A 17,543-nucleotide genomic window follows, 5' to 3' on the forward strand; every position below is an offset into this window, starting at 1 on the left:
CTCAGGTCTCGCACCCCTTCCAGGGACACAAGTGTGTGCGTGTGTGTGTGTGTGTGTGGGGGGGGGGGGGGGTCCTGGTCCTGATCCTGGTCCCCAGAACAACCCCAATCACCCTCTTCCTGTATTTCCTAGAGATATCTCCTATCTCCCCAATCACCCTCTTCCTGTATCTCCTAGAGATATCTCCTATCTCCCCAATCACCCTCTTCCTGTATCTCCTAGAGATATCTCCTAGAGGTATCTCCTATCTCCCGAATCACCCACTTCCTGTATCTCCTAGAGATATCTCCTAGAGGTATCTCCTATCTCCCCAATCACCCTCTTCCTGTATCTCCTAGAGATATCTCCTAGAGGTATATCCTATCTCCTCAATCACCCTCTTCCTGTATCTCCTAGAGGTATCTCCTATCTTCCCAATCACCCTCTTCCTGTATCTCCTAGATATATCTCCTATCTCCCGAATCACCCCACTTCCTGTATCTCCTAGAGGTATCTCCTAGAGGTATCTCCTATCTCCCCAATCACCCTCTTCCTGTATCTCCTGTTCCTCAAACACCTTCTGTATCTCCCTGGGGCATGTAAGTGTTTACTACAGTTTCCATAAACCCAAAACGTACAGGAATGGGACTAAGCACTCACCCCAGAGGGGGTACCCGTGTTGAGGCTCAGTATGGCGGATGTGTTGTTGCCTACCCTTACCACCTGGGGGCGGCCCGTCAGGAAGTCCAGGATCCAGTTGCAGGTGTTCAATCTCATGGTCCGGAGCTTAGTCTTTACGTTTGTCAAATAGACTATGGTGGTCTGCTTGAAACATGTAGATATTACAGACTGGGTCAGAGAGACACTTGCCAGCTGGTCAGCGCATGCTTTTAATACATGTCCTCGTAATCCGTCTGGCCCTGTGGCTTTGCGAATTTTAACCTGTTTCAAGGTCCTACTTACATCACTACGGAGAGCGAGATCACACAGTCGTCCAGAACTTGCTGGTGCTCTCATGCATGGTTCAGTGTTGCTTTCCTCAAAACGATCCTAGAAGGCATTTAGCTCGTCTGGTATGTCACTGGACACAAACAAAGAGGTAAAACTGATTTTGGTTTTCCTGCATTAAAGTCCCTGGCCACTAGGAGCGCTGCTTCTGGATGAGCATTTTCTTCTTTACTTATGGCCTTATACAGCTCGTTGAGTGCAGTCTTAATGACAGCATCGGTTTGGGGTGATAAATAGACAGCTACGAAAATTATAGATGAAAGCTCTCTCGGCAAATAGTATGATCTGCAGCTTATTCATGAGGTATTCTAACTCAGACGAGCAAAAATCTTGAGACTTCTTTAAAACATTTGAGAGAGAGTGAGGTGTATATTATCCCGTGTAACTCAGTTGGTAGGGCATGGCGCGTGCAGCGCTAGGGTTGTAGGTTCGCTAGGGTTGTAGGTTCGATTCCCATGGGGGACCAGTAAGAAAAAACTATTCAAGTCACTCTGGATACCCTGATGAAGACAGCTTGGCTGTCGAAACGTTGGATATTACATTTTTGCATCTGAGCTCCTAGAGTGTGCGGCTCTCCTTTATTTTCACGTTTTCTACTCCGCTAGCCAGCACCTTACCTAAATAGGTGTGCATTTATTTTTCTTCTAGATTGTTCTGGATAAGAGTGTCTGCTAAAATATTAAATGTTATTCAGCTATGAGAAACATTAGGACATTACAGTTATTCTGTTCCTGTTGATAGATTTCTTCTCTAGTAAATTGCACGTTCGCTGACAAGACAATGGAGGTCTAGATGTTGCCGATGTAGTCTAATCATGACACTTCCTCTTTCGACTCCCGGGGATAGGGCCCTGTGTTACGGATGTGAAACGGCTAGCTCAGTTAGCGGTGGTGCGCGCTAAATAGCGTTTCAATCGGTGACGTCACTCGCTCTGAGACCTTGAAGTCGTTGTTCCCCTTGCTCTGCAAGGACCGCAGCTTTTGTGGAGCGATGGGTAATGATGCTTCGTGGGTGTCAGTTGTTGATATGGGCAGGAGGGTCCCTGGTTCGCGCCCGGGTATGGGCGAGGGGACGGTCTAAAGTTATACTGTTACACCTGGTCTGTGGTCAGCTTTACACAGTGGTATAAAAATACTACTTTTAAGTTGTTTTTGGGGGTGTATCTGTACTTTACTTTACTATTTATATTTATTTATGTTCTATTTATATTTATTTATGTTCTATTTATATTTATGACAAATTGTATTTTTACTTCACTACATTTCTAAAGAAAATAATGTACTTTTTACTCTAGACATTTTCCCTGACACCAAAAAAGTACTTGTTACATTTTGACAGGAAAACAGTCCAAGTCATCCCTACTGCCTCTGATCTGGCAGATCATGGATCACATGACATCCAGAGAAGCTGCCTCGTTGAAGTAGGCAAACACAGGCAAACATCTCCCTCCTCGCTCTCTTCTGTCACCTCCTCCCTCATTCCTTCCCTCTCCTCCCTCACTTCCTCCCTCTCCTCCGTCATTCCCTCCCTCCCTCCGTCATTCCCTCCCTCCCTCTCCTCCGTCATTCCCTCCCTCCCTCTCCTCCATCACTCCCTCCCTCGTCATTCCCTCCCTCCCTCTCCTCCGTCACTCCCTCTCCTCCATCATTCCCTCCCTCCCTCTCCTCCGTCACTCCCTCTCCTCCGTCATTCCCTCCCTCCCTCTCCTCCGTCACTCCCTCTCCTCCGTCATTCCCTCCCTCCCTCTCCTCCGTCACTCCCTCTCATCCGTCATTCCCTCCCTCCCTCTCCTCCATCACTCCCTCCCTCCCTCGTCATTCCCTCCCTCCCTCTCCTCCATCACTCCCTCTCCTCCGTAATTCCCTCTCCTCCCTCTCCTCCGTAATTCCCTCCCTCCCTCTCCTCCGTCATTCCCTCTCCTCCCTCTACACCGTAATTCCCTTCCTCCCTCTCCTCCATAATTCCCTCCCTCCCTCTCCTCCATAATTCCCTCCCTCCCTCTCCTCCGTCACTGCCTCTCCTCCGTCATTCCTTCTCCTCCCTCTCCTGCATAATTCCCTCCCTCCCTCTCCTCCATAATTCCCTCCCTCCCTCTCCTCCGTCACTCCCTCTCTTCCGTCATTCCCTCTCCTCCCTCTCCTCCGTAATTCCCTCCCTCCCTCTCCTCTCCTCTCCTCAGCCTCATCAAAGCTCCTCTTCAACACTACATATTGTCTCCCTGGCAACGGTGAAATCATCAGGCTGATAGCAGCTAGGCAGCTGGGTCAACGCCCCCACAGTCTCTCTCTCTCCTTCCTCTCTCGCTTTCCTCTCTCTCTCCTTCTCTCTCGCTTGCCTCTCTCTCTCTCCTTCTCTCTCGCTTTCCTCTCTCTCTTTATCTCTCTCTCTCTTTATCTCTCTGCTCCTCAGAAAGAGGATGAATCACTAGTGCTTACACACTACTCCTCAACACATACGTACACACTCACTATCCCTTTCTCATCCCTCTCTCTCTCCTCCTTCCTCTCTCTCTCTCCCTCTCTCATCTCCTCCTTCCTCTCTCTCATCTCCTCCTTCCTCTCTCTCTCTCCCTCTCTCATCTTCTCCTTCCTCTCTCTCTCCCTCTCTCATCTCCTCATTCCTCTCCCTCTCTCTCATCTCCTCCTTCCTCTCTGCCTCACTCTCATCTCCTCCTTCCTCTCTCTCCCTCCCTCATCTCCTCCTTCCGCTCTCTTTCTCTCCCTCTCTCATCCCCTCCTTCCACTCTCTCTCATCGCTGCCTTCTTCTCTCTCATCTCCTCCTTCCTCTCACTCTCTCTCTCTCCTCCTCCTTCCCCGCTCTCTCCTCCTCTTTCCTCTCGCTCATCTCCTCCTTCCCTGCTTTCACCTCCTCCTTCCTCTCTCTCCCTCCCTCTCTCATCTCCTCCTTCCTCTCTCTCATCTCCTCCTTCCTCTCCCTCTCTCATCTCCTCCTTCCTCTCTCTTTCTCTCTCTCTCCCTCCCTCTCTCACCTCCTCCTTCTCCGCTCTCACCTCCCCGGCCACGATGTGTTTACAATACAACGATGTGTTTACAATACCACGATGTGTTTACAATACCACGACCACGATGTGTTACAATACCACGATGTGTTTACAATACCACGACCACGATGTGTTTACAATACAACGATGTGTTTACAATACCACGATGTGTTTACAATACCACTATGTGTTTACAATACCACGATGTGTTTACAATACCACGATGTGTTCACAATACCACGATGTGTTTACAATACCACGATGTGTTCACAATACCACGATGTGTTTACAATACCACGATGTGTTTACAATACCACGATGTGTTTACAATACCACGATGTGTTTACAATACCACGACCACGATGTGTTTACAATACCACAATGTGTTTACAATACCACAATGTGTTTACAATACCACGATGTGTTTACAATACCACGATGTGTTCACAATACCACGATGTGTTCACAATACCACGATGTGTTCACAATACCACGATGTGTTCACAATACCACGATGTGTTTACAATACCACGATGTGTTTACAATACCACGATGTGTTTACAATACCACGATGTGTTTACAATACCACGATGTGTTTACAATACCACGATGTGTTCACAATACCACGATGTGTTTACAATACCACGATGTGTTCACAATACCACGATGTGTTCACAATACCACAATGTGTTTACAATACCACGATGTGTTCACAATACCACGATGTGTTTACAATACCACGATGTGTTTACAATACCACGATGTGTTCACAATACCACGATGTGTTTACAATACCACGATGTGTTTACAATACCACGATGTGTTAACAATACCACGATGTGTTTACAATACCACAATGTGTTTACAATACCACGATGTGTTTACAATACCACGATGTGTTTACAATACCACGATGTGTTTACAATACCACGATGTGTTCACAATACCACGATGTGTTTACAATACCACGATGTGTTTACAATACCACGATGTGTTTACAATACCACGATGTGTTTACAATACCACGATGTGTTTACAATACCACGATGTGTTCACAATACCACGATGTGTTTACAATACCACGATGTGTTCACAATACCACGATGTGTTTACAATACCACGATGTGTTCACAATACCACGATGTGTTCACAATACCACTATGTGTTTACAATACCACGATGTGTTTACAATACCACGATGTGTTTACAATACCACGATGTGTTTACAATACCACGATGTGTTTACAATACCACAATGTGTTTACAATACCACGATGTGTTTACAATACCACAATGTGTTTACAATACCACGATGTGTTTACAATACCACGATGTGTTCACAATACCACGATGTGTTTACAATACCACGATGTGTTTACAATACCACGATGTGTTTACAATACCACGATGTGTTTACAATACCACGATGTGTTTACAATACCACGATGTGTTTACAATACCACGATGTGTTCACAATACCACGAAGTGTTTACAATACCACGATGTGTTTACAATACCACAATGTGTTTACAATACCACGATGTGTTTACAATACCACGATGTGTTCACAATACCACGATGTGTTTACAATACCACGATGTGTTTACAATACCACGATGTGTTTACAATACCACGATGTGTTTACAATACCACGATGTGTTCACAATACCACGATGTGTTTACAATACCACGATGTGTTCACAATACCACGATGTGTTCACAATACCACAGTGTGTTTACAATACCACGATGTGTTCACAATACCACGATGTGTTTACAATACCACGATGTGTTTACAATACCACGATGTGTTCACAATACCACGATGTGTTTACAATACCACGATGTGTTCACAATACCACGATGTGTTTACAATACCACGATGTGTTTACAATACCACGATGTGTTTACAATACCACAATGTGTTTACAATACCACGATGTGTTTACAATACCACGATGTGTTTACAATACCACGATGTGTTTACAATACCACGATGTGTTCACAATACCACGATGTGTTTACAATACCACGATGTGTTTACAATACCACGATGTGTTTACAATACCACGATGTGTTTACAATACCACGATGTGTTCACAATACCACGATGTGTTTACAATACCACGATGTGTTCACAATACCACGATGTGTTTACAATACCACGATGTGTTCACAATACCACGATGTGTTTACAATACCACGATGTGTTTACAATACCACGATGTGTTCACAATACCACGATGTGTTCACAATACCACGATGTGTTCACAATACCACGATGTGTTCACAATACCACTATGTGTTTACAATACCACGATGTGTTTACAATACCACGATGTGTTTACAATACCACGATGTGTTTACAATACCACAATGTGTTTACAATACCACGATGTGTTTACAATACCACGATGTGTTCACAATACCACGAAGTGTTTACAATACCACGATGTGTTTACAATACCACGATGTGTTTACAATACCACGATGTGTTTACAATACCACGATGTGTTCACAATACCACGATGTGTTTACAATACCACGATGTGTTCACAATACCACGATGTGTTCACAATACCACGATGTGTTCACAATACCACGATGTGTTCACAATACCACGATGTGTTCACAATACCACGATGTGTTTACAATACCACAATGTGTTCACAATACCACGATGTGTTCACAATACCACGATGTGTTCACAATACCACGATGTGTTCACAATACCACGATGTGATCATAATAACACGATGTGTTCACAATACCACGATGTGTTCACAATACCACGATGTGTTCACAATACCACGATGTGTTCACAATACCACGATGTGTTTACAATACCACGATGTGTTCACAATACCACGATGTGTTCACAATACCACGATGTGTTCACAATACCACGATGTGTTCACAATACCACGATCTGTTCACAATACCACGATGTGTTCACAATACCACGATGTGTTCACAATACCACGATGTGTTCACAATACCACGATGTGTTCACAATACCACGATGTGTTCACAATACCACGATGTGTTCACAATACCACGATGTGTTCACAATACCACAATGTGTTTACAATACCACGATGTGTTTACAATACCACGATGTGTTTACAATACCACGATGTGTTCACAATACCACGATGTGTTCACAATACCACGATGTGTTCACAATACCACGATGTGTTCACAATACCACGATGTGTTCACAATACCACGATGTGTTCACAATACCACGATGTGTTCACAATACCACGATGTGTTCACAATACCACGATGTGTTCACAATACCACGATGTGTTCACAATACCACGATGTGTTCACAATACCACGATGTGTTCACAATACCACAATGTGTTTACAATACCACGATGTGTTTACAATACCACGATGTGTTTACAATACCACGATGTGTTCACAATACCACGATATGTTTACAATACCACGATGTGTTTACAATACCACGATGTGTTTACAATACCACAATGTGTTTACAATACCACGATGGCACTTTTAAGATAATAGAAGTTAAGAAAATATTTACTAAAAAAAATAAAGTAAAAAACAGTTACACAATAAAATAACAATAATGAAGTTATATACAGGGTCTACCGGTACTGAGTCAATCTGCAGGGGTACGGGTTAGTCGAGGTAATATATGCTTATAGCCATAGTCTAGGTCTACTGACTAAAATCTGGGTTTATGATTGTCTTTACGTTTTGCCATGGTTTGGTTTGCTAGATGTAGGTAACCTATAGACCATGATAGGCCTACATCTTATTTCAGATAACAATAACCGAGATGTCATGGAAAATAAACCCTTTTAGCATTTTATTCAAATTGATTTTATTTCCTATGAACAGCGAGGCGATTTCGAGATAAGAACTGCTTCTGAAGATGGGGGTCGTCGTTTCAATCCCTGAATCAACTATTAATAATATAGTTATGAACTGAATAGGCCGATGTTTGTCAACAACAGCCAGTGTTTTTTTATTTATTTTTTTACCTGTAGCTTAATCTGACTGTTACTGTTAGCCTACCTGGAGCAGGAAAACAGATTTAATAAATAGCCTATAACAAGGCAAAGTAGCACCATCACTTCCATTTCAAATGTCCACTGATTACGCCGAAAACCCTTCGCTTGATACGGTTTTCCATAAGCAAAAAGTCAACATTAGAATGCAGTCTAAACAACCTCTTAGCATCTAAAGTGCTCTAGAGCACGTGAAGTCGTTTTCCTGTGCTTTGTCGCACGTTATTTATTAATATGTGTCTCGAATATGGTCATAGTTTTGTCAGGAGGTTAGGAAGTGCAGCTCAGTTTCCACCTCATTTTGTGGGCAGTGAGCACATAGCCTGTCTTCTCTTGAGAGCCAGGTCTGCCTATGGTGGCCTCTCTCAATAGCAAGGCTATGCTCACTGAGTCTGTACATAGTATGTATACATTTCCACCTGCAACCCTCCGACCAATACATTATCACCTGCAACCCTCCGACCAATACATTATCACATGCAACCCTCCGATCAATACATTTCCACCTCCGACGATAGTTTCCAAGATTATGTGTTGTGAAGGATTAGCCACAATAGTGGAATGTGTGGTTCAGCCTTCTAAATAAAAGTCCCTCTTTGAAAGTGAGTCAAATGGATACAATTAGTGGAATCATGCCATATTTAGACTAGATAATGATAAACAATGTGGAGTAATGAAATGTGGTATCAGTCTACTCAGTGGCAACCCACAGAACACAACTGTTAAGAGTTTACACAAATATTAATTGTTGATAGCTCTTATCAGGGACTGTGACTGTGTGAAATCACCTCCCCAGTCAGCCTATTGTGTGTATTGACATTCACGTTGAACTGTCCAGCTTTACCTAAGGATTGGGGATCAATGAAATGGGGTATCAGTCTCCATCATACCCCCCTTCACCCCTTCACCCCTCTATCCCCTCATTCCCTCCATCCCCCATCTCTTCACCCCTCTGTTCCCCCATTCCCTCCATCCCCCATCTCTTCACCCCTCTATCCCCCCATTCCCTCCATCCCCCATCCATTCACCCCTCTGTTCCCTCATTCCCTCCACCCCCCTCCTTTCACCCCTCTATCCCCCCATTCCCTCCATCCCCCATCTCTTCACCCCTCTATTCCCCCCATTCCCTCCACCCCCTCCTTTCACCCCTCTATTCCCCCATTCCCTCCATCCCCCATCCATTCACCCCTCTGTCCTCCAGTCCTATTAATAAAAGTGACTCATGTCTTTTTCATGGAGAGAGAGAGAGACAGCTGAGTTTACTCTGGAGGAGAGTGGAGAGAGAGGGCTGAGATCACTATGAAAGAGAGAGAGAGAGAGAGAGAGAGAGAGAGAGAGGGGGGGCTGGGTTCACTGTGGAGTAGAGAGAGAGGGGTGAGTTCACTATGAAGGAGAGAGGAGAGAGAGGGCTGAGTTCACTATGGAAGTGAGAGGATGCATTCAACTGAAATGTGTCTTCCACATTTAACCCAACCCCTTCTGAATCAGAGAGGGATAGAGAGCTGGTTTCACCGCAGTATAATTTTCATTCAGTTATGACTCAGTTATGAGTCAGAGTCAGAGTGGGTATCGCTCTCCCTTTCAAATTCAATTCAATTCAAGGAGCTTTATTGGCATTGGATTCTAGCTGCAGACTTTTCTAGTGCCCGCGCCAATTCGTTGATATATATGTTGAAGAGGGTGGGGCTTAAGCTGCATCCCTGTCTCACCCCACGGCCCTGTGGAAATAAATGTGTTTTTTTTTTTGCCTATTTTAACCGCACACTTGTTGTTTGTGTACATGGATTTTATAATGTCATATGTCTTTCCCCAACACCACTTTCCATCAATTTGTATAGCAGACCCTCATTCCAAATTGAGTCAAAGGCTTTTTTGAAATCATGAGAAGCATGAGAAGACTTTGCCTTTGTTTTGGTTTGTTTGTTTGTCAATTAGGGTGTGCAGAGTGAATACGTGGTCTGTCGTACGATAAAAATTCAATTTGACATTTGCTCAGTACATTTTTTTCACTGAGGAAATGTACGAGTCTGATGTTATTGATAATGCAGAGGATTTTCCCAAGGTTGCTGTTGACGCATATCCCACGGTAGTTATTGGGGTCAAATTTGTCTCCACTTTTGTGGATCAGTCCTTGGTTCCAAATATTGGGAAAGATGCCAGAGCTAAGAATGTTAAAGAGTTTTAGTATAGCCAATTGGAATTTGTTGTCTGTATATTTGATCATTTCATTGAGGATACCATCAACACCACAGGCCTTTTTGGGTTGGAGGGTTTTTATTTTGTCCTGTAGTTCATTCAATGTAATTGGAGAATCCAGTGGGTTCTGGTAGTATTTAATAGTTGATTCTAAGATTTGTATTTGATCATGTATATGTTTTTGCTGTTCTCCAAAAAGGTTGGAGAAGTGGTTTACCCATACATCTCCATTTTGTATGGATAATTCTCTGTGTTGTTGTTTGTTTAGTGTTTTCCAATTTTCCCAGAAGTGGTTAGAGTCTATAGATTCTTCAATTACATTCAGCTGATTTCTGACGTGCTGTTCCTTCTTTTTCCGTAGTGTATTTCTGTATTGTTTTAGTGATTCACCATAGTGAAGGCGTAGAGTCAGGTTTTCCGGGTCTCTATGTTTTTGGTTGGACATGTTTCTCAATTTCTTTCTTAGATTTTTGTGTTCTTCATCAAACCATTTGTCATTATTGTTAATTTTCTTCGGTTTTCTATTTGAGATTTTTAGATTTGATAGGGAAGCTGAGAGGTCAAATATACTGTTTAATAGGGAAGCTGAGAGGTCAAATATACTGTTTAATAGGGAAGCAGAGAGGTCAAATATACTGTTTAGGTTTTCTACTGCCAAGTTTACACCTTCACTATTACAGTGGAACGTTTTGTCCAGGACGTTGTCTAAAAGGGATTGAATTCAAGTAGAATGTGTAGATTTTGCTGTGATCTGATAGGGCTGTCAGTGGACTGACTGTGAACGCTCTGAGAGACGTCAGTGATAAAGTAGTCTACAGTACTACTGCCAAGAGATGAGCTATAGGTGTACCTACCATAGGAGTCCCCTCGAAGCCTAACATTGACTATGTACATACCCAGCGTGTGACAGAGCTGCAGGAGTTGTGACCCATTTTTGTTGGTTATGTTGTCATAGTTGTGCCTAGGGGGGCATATGGGGGAGGGAATGCTGTCACCTCCAGGCAGGTGTTTGTCCCCCTGTTTGCTGAGGGTGTCAGGTTCTTGTCCGGTTCTGGCATTTAGGTCATCACAGATTAGTACATGTCCCTGGGCCTGGAAATGATTGATTTCCCCCTCCAGGATGGAGAAGCCGTGTGTGTGTGTGTGTGTGTGTGTGTGTGTGTGTGTGTGTGTGTGTGTGTGTGTGTGTGTGTGTGTGTGTGTGTGTGTGTGTGTGTGTGTGTGTGTGTGTTGAAGACAGTGTGTGTTGTGTTTTGATGTGTTCTGCTGTGTGTTATAGACGGTCTCTTTGGGCACTGTGTCTGTCTATGTGTGTCTAGTAACTGTGTTGACGTGTTCTTCTGTGTGTTACAGACGGTCTCTTTGGGCAGTGCCGTACCTCTAAGCAGGACCAGGTGCAGTACCAGGTGTCATTTCCTGTTTTGAAGAGGATGCAGGAAGTCCTCAAGCAGCTCATGCTACAGGGTGAGTCAACAGCCTAACACAACCCACTGCATGTGGTTGAAATCTAGGGGCTCTATTTTAAACAAACCAACAACAACAACAAAACAACAAAAAGAAGGTAAATCTTAGCTCTAGGTCCGGGGGTGTGTGCGCGGCTGTGTGCGCGGAATATTCTCGTCCTGGTCGACTGTTGATTGATATTACAGTTTATTAAATAGCATAGGCTACAGTAACAAGTGTTAGCAAAAGTTAAAAAAGTAAAAAAAAACATCCTGTGTTTGCTCAATAGCCAACATTGTTGTAATTGGCTTCAATGAGCCTAGCCGAATCTAGCGTAGCCGAACTTTGCATAGCCGAACCTAGCCTGGCCGAGCCTAGCCAAACCTATCCGATTCTAGCCTAGCCGAACCTAGCCGAACCTAGCCTAGCTGAGCTGAGCCTAGCCGAGTTGAGCCGAGCCTAGCCGATCTTAGCCGAGCCTAGCCGGCCCGAACCTAGCCTAGCCTAGCCGAGCCTAGCCGATCCTAGCGTAGCCAAACCTCACCGGCTCGAACCTAGCCTAGGCGAGCCGAGCTGAGCCTAGCCGAACCGAGCCTAGCCGAACCTAGACTACTTGTCTTTAAGTGTCGCACTTCTCCTAAAATAAAATATACTTGTCAGCTTTGCAAGGCCAGGATAAAAAAGAAACAATGTATTGCTGAACTAGCCTTCATTATATTAGCCTTTGCCCAGAGTACGCATAACATTCGCACATCTGTACAAATGTACCTATGTGTGAGGCAGATTTTTTTTTTTCTCAATCTGCCGTAGATATGGTATTATAGGAGGACTGAATAGTTTGAAGCATGTCTTTGAGGGTTTGGCCGGGGTAGGCAGTCATTGGCCGCTTGGCCGGGGTAGGCAGTCATTGACCATTTGCCCGGGGTAGGCAGTCATTGGCCGATTGGCCAGGGTAGGCAGTCATTGGCCGTTTGGCCGGGGTAGGCAGTCATTGGCCGTTTGGCCGGGCTAGGCAGTCATTGGCCGTTTGGTCGGGGTAGGCAGTCATTGGCCGTTTGGCCGGGGTAGGCAGTCATTGGCCGTTTGGCCGGGGTAGGCAGTCATTGGCCGTTTGACCAGGGTAGGCAGTCATTGGCCGTTTGACCGGGGTAGGCAGTCATTGGCCGTTTGGCCGGGGTAGGCAGTCATTGGCCGTTTGGCCGGGGTAGGCAGTCATTGGCCATTTGACCGGGGTAGGCAGTCATTGGCCGTTTGGCCGGGGTAGGCAGTCATTGGCAGTCATTTGTCCTTAACTGACTTGCCTTTTTAAATTAATTAATTAAATTAGGAAACAATCCAAAGCACTCTTAGTTGACTAATTAAAACCCTTTTATTCATAGGCTACTTGGCCAATGGCCAGAGAAAAAGTACGCACCTATGCAATGCATCTAAACCAGCATTGATTAAAGGGTGGGTAGGCTATGCTTGGTTTTTAATTCAATGGGGGGATGGGGGGGGGGGCCCATTTGTTTTTTAATGTTTCTAAATAGGAAATTCTCCAGCACAAAAAGAAACATCTCTCCTTCCATGGGAACTGTGCGTCATGGCAGGAAAGGCTGGGCTTTCGCTCTCTAAATACACTGGGCTTTCGCTCTCTAAATACACTGGCCTTTCGCTCTCTAAATACACTGGGCTTTCGCTCTCTAAATACACGGGCCTTTCGCTCTCTAAATACACTGGGCTTTCGCTCTCTAAATACACTGGGCTTTCGCTCTCTAAATACACGGGCCTTTCGCTCTCTAAATACACTGGCCTTTCGCTCTCTAAATACACTGGGCTTTCGCTCTCTAAATACACTGGCCTTTCGCTCTCTAAATTCACTGGGCTTTCGCTCTCTAAATACAGTGGCCTTTCGCTCTCTAAATACACTGGGCTTTCGCTCTCTAAATACACTGGCCTTTCGCTCTCTAAATACACTGGCCTTTCGCTCTCTAAATACACGTCATTGTCAACCGTGTTACTGCTAAGTGCTGCTTTTTTTGTGGGTATTAAGACGTCCCATTAGCTCTCCATTAAATTGTCACTTTTACGCTTGTTTTTAAGGACACACCTCATATACTGCCAAGCTTCCCACCTCAGCGCAAGTGAGCTGATGTCGAATTGCATTTCGGGCTAAGAAATGTTGTTGAATTACCAAACCTGGCGTTAATACGGCTGGGAAATTATGTTGAATAGCCAAACTTAGCGTTAAGGCAGGAAAATGCCAGTGCACCAGTATTACTTGACCAAATTGCAAACTAACGTGCGTTTGACCCTTGCGCCTCCTTAGCACCAGAAAATAGAGCCCCCTGTGTTTTACAATGACTTTTTAGCTGATTTAACCAAAAATCGACTCATGTTCAAATACATCATTGATTCAACATGTTCCTAAAAATATGAATTACCTAAGCAAATATTCTTTATCCCAATTGTCCAAATGTAGGTCTGTCCTGGCAGGATGACATTACCCAGTACGTTGTTGCCAAAGAGCTGAGCAGAGTTCCTCACACCACACAGTCCCTAAAGGCCTCCTCCTTTTCACAGTAAGGATACTAATAGATTTGAGAGAATGTGAAGTTGACCTCTAGGACTTCTCCCAGCTGGTCTATCCAGTAGTATTTTGTCTCTGTGTAGCTGTGAATGTAAAGATGCTTACAAGAACTGAAAGTGGATTTAGACCAGTGAGCTTTTTCTCTAGACTATCCAACATTGTCTTGTGTGTCTTATAGACCTCTGTGTAGTAGACGGAAGCAGCACTATGCTCAGGGCCCGTATTCAAAAAGTGTCTCAGACTAGGAACAGGTCCCCCATGTCTGTATAACATTTGATTAACTATGACCTAGAAAGCTAAGCTGATCCTATATCAGCACTCCTATTCTGAGCACTTTGTTGAATGACTCTCTCTGATCTGCTAAACTCTCCCCCTTGGCTTGTACTCCCTACCAGAACCAAGCAGAGCTCCTCCAATCAGAGAGCACACCTCAGCAGCTCCTCCAGTCAGGGAGGATACCCCAGCAGCTCCTCCAGTCAGGGAGGATACCTCAGCAGCTCCTCCAGTCAGGGAGGATACCCCATCAGCTCATTCAATCAGGGAGGATACCCCAGCAGCTCCTCCAATCAGGGAGGATACCCCAGCAGCTCCTCTAAGCAGGGAGGATACCCCAGCAGCTCCTCTAAGCAGGGAGGATACCCCAGCAGCTCCTCCAGTCAGGGAGGATACCCCAGCAGCTCCTCCAGTCAGGGAGGATACCCCAGCAGCTCCTCCAGTCAGGGAGAATACCTCAGCAGCTCCTCTAAGCAGGTAGGGTACCCCAGCAGCTCCTCTAAGCAGGGAGGATACCCCAGCAGCTCCTCTAAGCAGGGAGGGTACCCCAGCAGCTCCTCTAAGCAGGGAGGATACCCCAGCAGCTCCTCTAAGCAGGGAGGATACCCCAGCAGCTCCTCTAAGCAGGGAGGATACCTCAGCATCTCCTCTAAGCAGGGAGGATACCCCAGCAGCTCCTCCAGTCAGGGAGGATACCCCAGCAGCTCCTCCAGTCAGGTAGGATACCCCAGCAGCTCCTCTAAGCAGGGAGGATACCCCAGCAGCTCCTCCAATCAGGGAGGATACCGCAGCAGCTCCTCCAATCAGGGAGGATACCCCAGCAGATCCTCCAGTCAGGGAGGACACCCCAGCAGATCCTCCAGTCAGGGAGGATACCCCAGCAGATCCTCCAGTCAGGGAGGATACCCCAGCAGCTCCTCCAATCAGGGAGGATACCCCAGCAGCTCCTCCAATCAGGGAGGATCGCCCAGTCAGGTTGACAGCCACCAGGACCACTTGATAGTAGACCATCTCCAGTCCACCCCCGGCATGCAGACATCTCCCATGGACCCCTTTACCTACCAACAGGTACTGTAGGCTACAGCCATGCATGTTAACACAGACACTCAGACACACAATAAACTTCATATTGTAAATATAATTTGTCCCCTTTCGGTAAACTCTGTACAATACAACTATTGGGAGTTTACGCGCAAGCACCCTCTACTGAAGAACAATAGAATCACATCTGACAAGTCCAATGAACACCGTACCTCACTTGAAGCCACACCTTCTACAGGTGATAAACTCGAGGCATGAATTCCTCCCTTCAATACTTCCTGCTCTTCGCCTGGACCTGAACAGAACATTTCACACATTTCTTAAACAAACATTTAGAACAAAAAAATGTATCAGGCTTTACTCCAACTGAACTGTCCCACTTAATGCTCATCCTTCTGCATGTTGTGTGTTAAAGTTTGGTAACTACACTGAACAAAAAATAGAAACGCAACACGTAAATTATTGGTCCCATGTTTCGTGAGCTGAAATTTAAAAAATCACAGAATTTTCCTACAGGCCAAAATATTATTACTTAGTAAGAAAAAAAAAATGTACATCCCTGTTAGTGAGCATTTATCCTTTGCCAAGATAATCCATCCACCTGACAGGTGTGGCATATTATCGAAGCAATCTTGAAGCGTGGAATCCGATTGGTCAGACCAGCGTTGGATAGACCTAAGCACGAGCGCTTCCTGTTTTAGTTTCTTAAGTTGACCTTATTTTGAAAGCTACATATGGTCAATTCTTAGCCCTTTCCTGTGTAGCTTATCAGAGACAGACATAACGTGGAGAAAAAACTAAGTACAACTAAAAACATTGTTGAGCTAATATTCAGTCAATCAGGCGTGTGTGTGTGTGTGTGTGTGTGTGTGTGTGTGTGTGTGTGTGTGTGTGTGTGTGTGTGTGCGCGCCTGTGCGTACGTGCGTGTGTGTGTTTGTGTGTGTGTGTGGACTGGAGCTGCTGACCCGGAAGCAGGGAGATATACACGGCTGTGACGATAACCGAGGAGAGTTCTCTTGGGTTCTCTCGGCTCCTCCCAGGCTTTCTGGAAGGAGGGTGGACAACACAGGAGACTGCTGAGGGGAGGACGGCTCATAATAATGTCCAGAACGGAGCAAATGGAATGGCATCAAACAGTCGGAAAGTGTTTGATATATTTGATACCAATCCACCTATTCTGCTCCAGCCATTACCACGAGCCCAACCTCCCGTGGTGGACAATGAGCTTATCGTAGGGGATGTAAGCAATGACACCACGCTTTCTGGCAGCTTTCTGGTAGCTTCCATAAGTTTTTTTCCGCCTCTGGTTCCTCTCAAGTTCCTGGCTCTCTCCAGAACAGCCGTCTTGTCCTTGAACCTTAGGAACTTCACCACTGTCACCTGAGACTGTCACCTGGGCTCGTTACAGCGAGCTCCACCTCAATCTGCCTATGTTCCATCTGCAGCTTTTTTTCACTGATAATTGTTCTCACTTTCTCTTCAGTCTCCATTCAGGTGGAGACTCTGGTATGACATCCACAACAACGTTGTTCCTCCTGGATTGTCCATCTAGATAATATTTTTTTCCTAGTCATCTGTAGTAATGATTCACAGACAGTGCTGATGTCATCTCGAATGGACTTACAGTTTGTCATCTTGCTGTAAGTCTGTCTCTTTCATGACATCCACATTCTCCCGGGGAGAACTGAAAACTGTTCTGGTCAGATCAACCATTCTTTTGTTAGTTGAGTCCACCAGTATTTGGACAAAGCACTTGAAGCTATTTTGCTGTAGCTGTAACAATTGCTTGTATACATCGTGTTGTTGATTCTAAAAGATCATGCACCTTTAACTTTTGGTGGCATGATGGCAACGAAGGCTAACGTTGGTAAAACCACATAATTCCAGCCAGCACAGCTCACAGGTCCAATGGAAATGGCCACAAACAGCAGGGATTTAAACAGCTACAAGCCCGGAACTATCCACGGTTCCAGACACAGGGGCTA

General features: G+C 45.1%; 1 protein-coding gene across 1 annotated transcript in view; it reads left to right on the top strand.

Annotated features, from left to right (window-relative positions):
• Positions 1-17,543, top strand: part of LOC139406202 (receptor-type tyrosine-protein phosphatase-like N) — a 93,075-nt gene that overhangs the window by 13,602 nt on the left and 61,930 nt on the right. Inside the window, exons 2-5 of the mRNA XM_071148709.1 lie at positions 11,585-11,695; positions 14,136-14,235; positions 14,639-14,869; positions 15,380-15,584. Coding sequence (XP_071004810.1) covers positions 11,585-11,695; positions 14,136-14,235; positions 14,639-14,869; positions 15,380-15,584 — 647 coding nt within the window. The remainder of the gene's footprint in view (positions 1-11,584; positions 11,696-14,135; positions 14,236-14,638; positions 14,870-15,379; positions 15,585-17,543) is intronic.

The sequence above is a fragment of the Oncorhynchus clarkii genome, chromosome 3 (assembly GCF_045791955.1).
Source record: "Oncorhynchus clarkii lewisi isolate Uvic-CL-2024 chromosome 3, UVic_Ocla_1.0, whole genome shotgun sequence".
Taxonomy (NCBI): domain Eukaryota; kingdom Metazoa; phylum Chordata; class Actinopteri; order Salmoniformes; family Salmonidae; genus Oncorhynchus; species Oncorhynchus clarkii.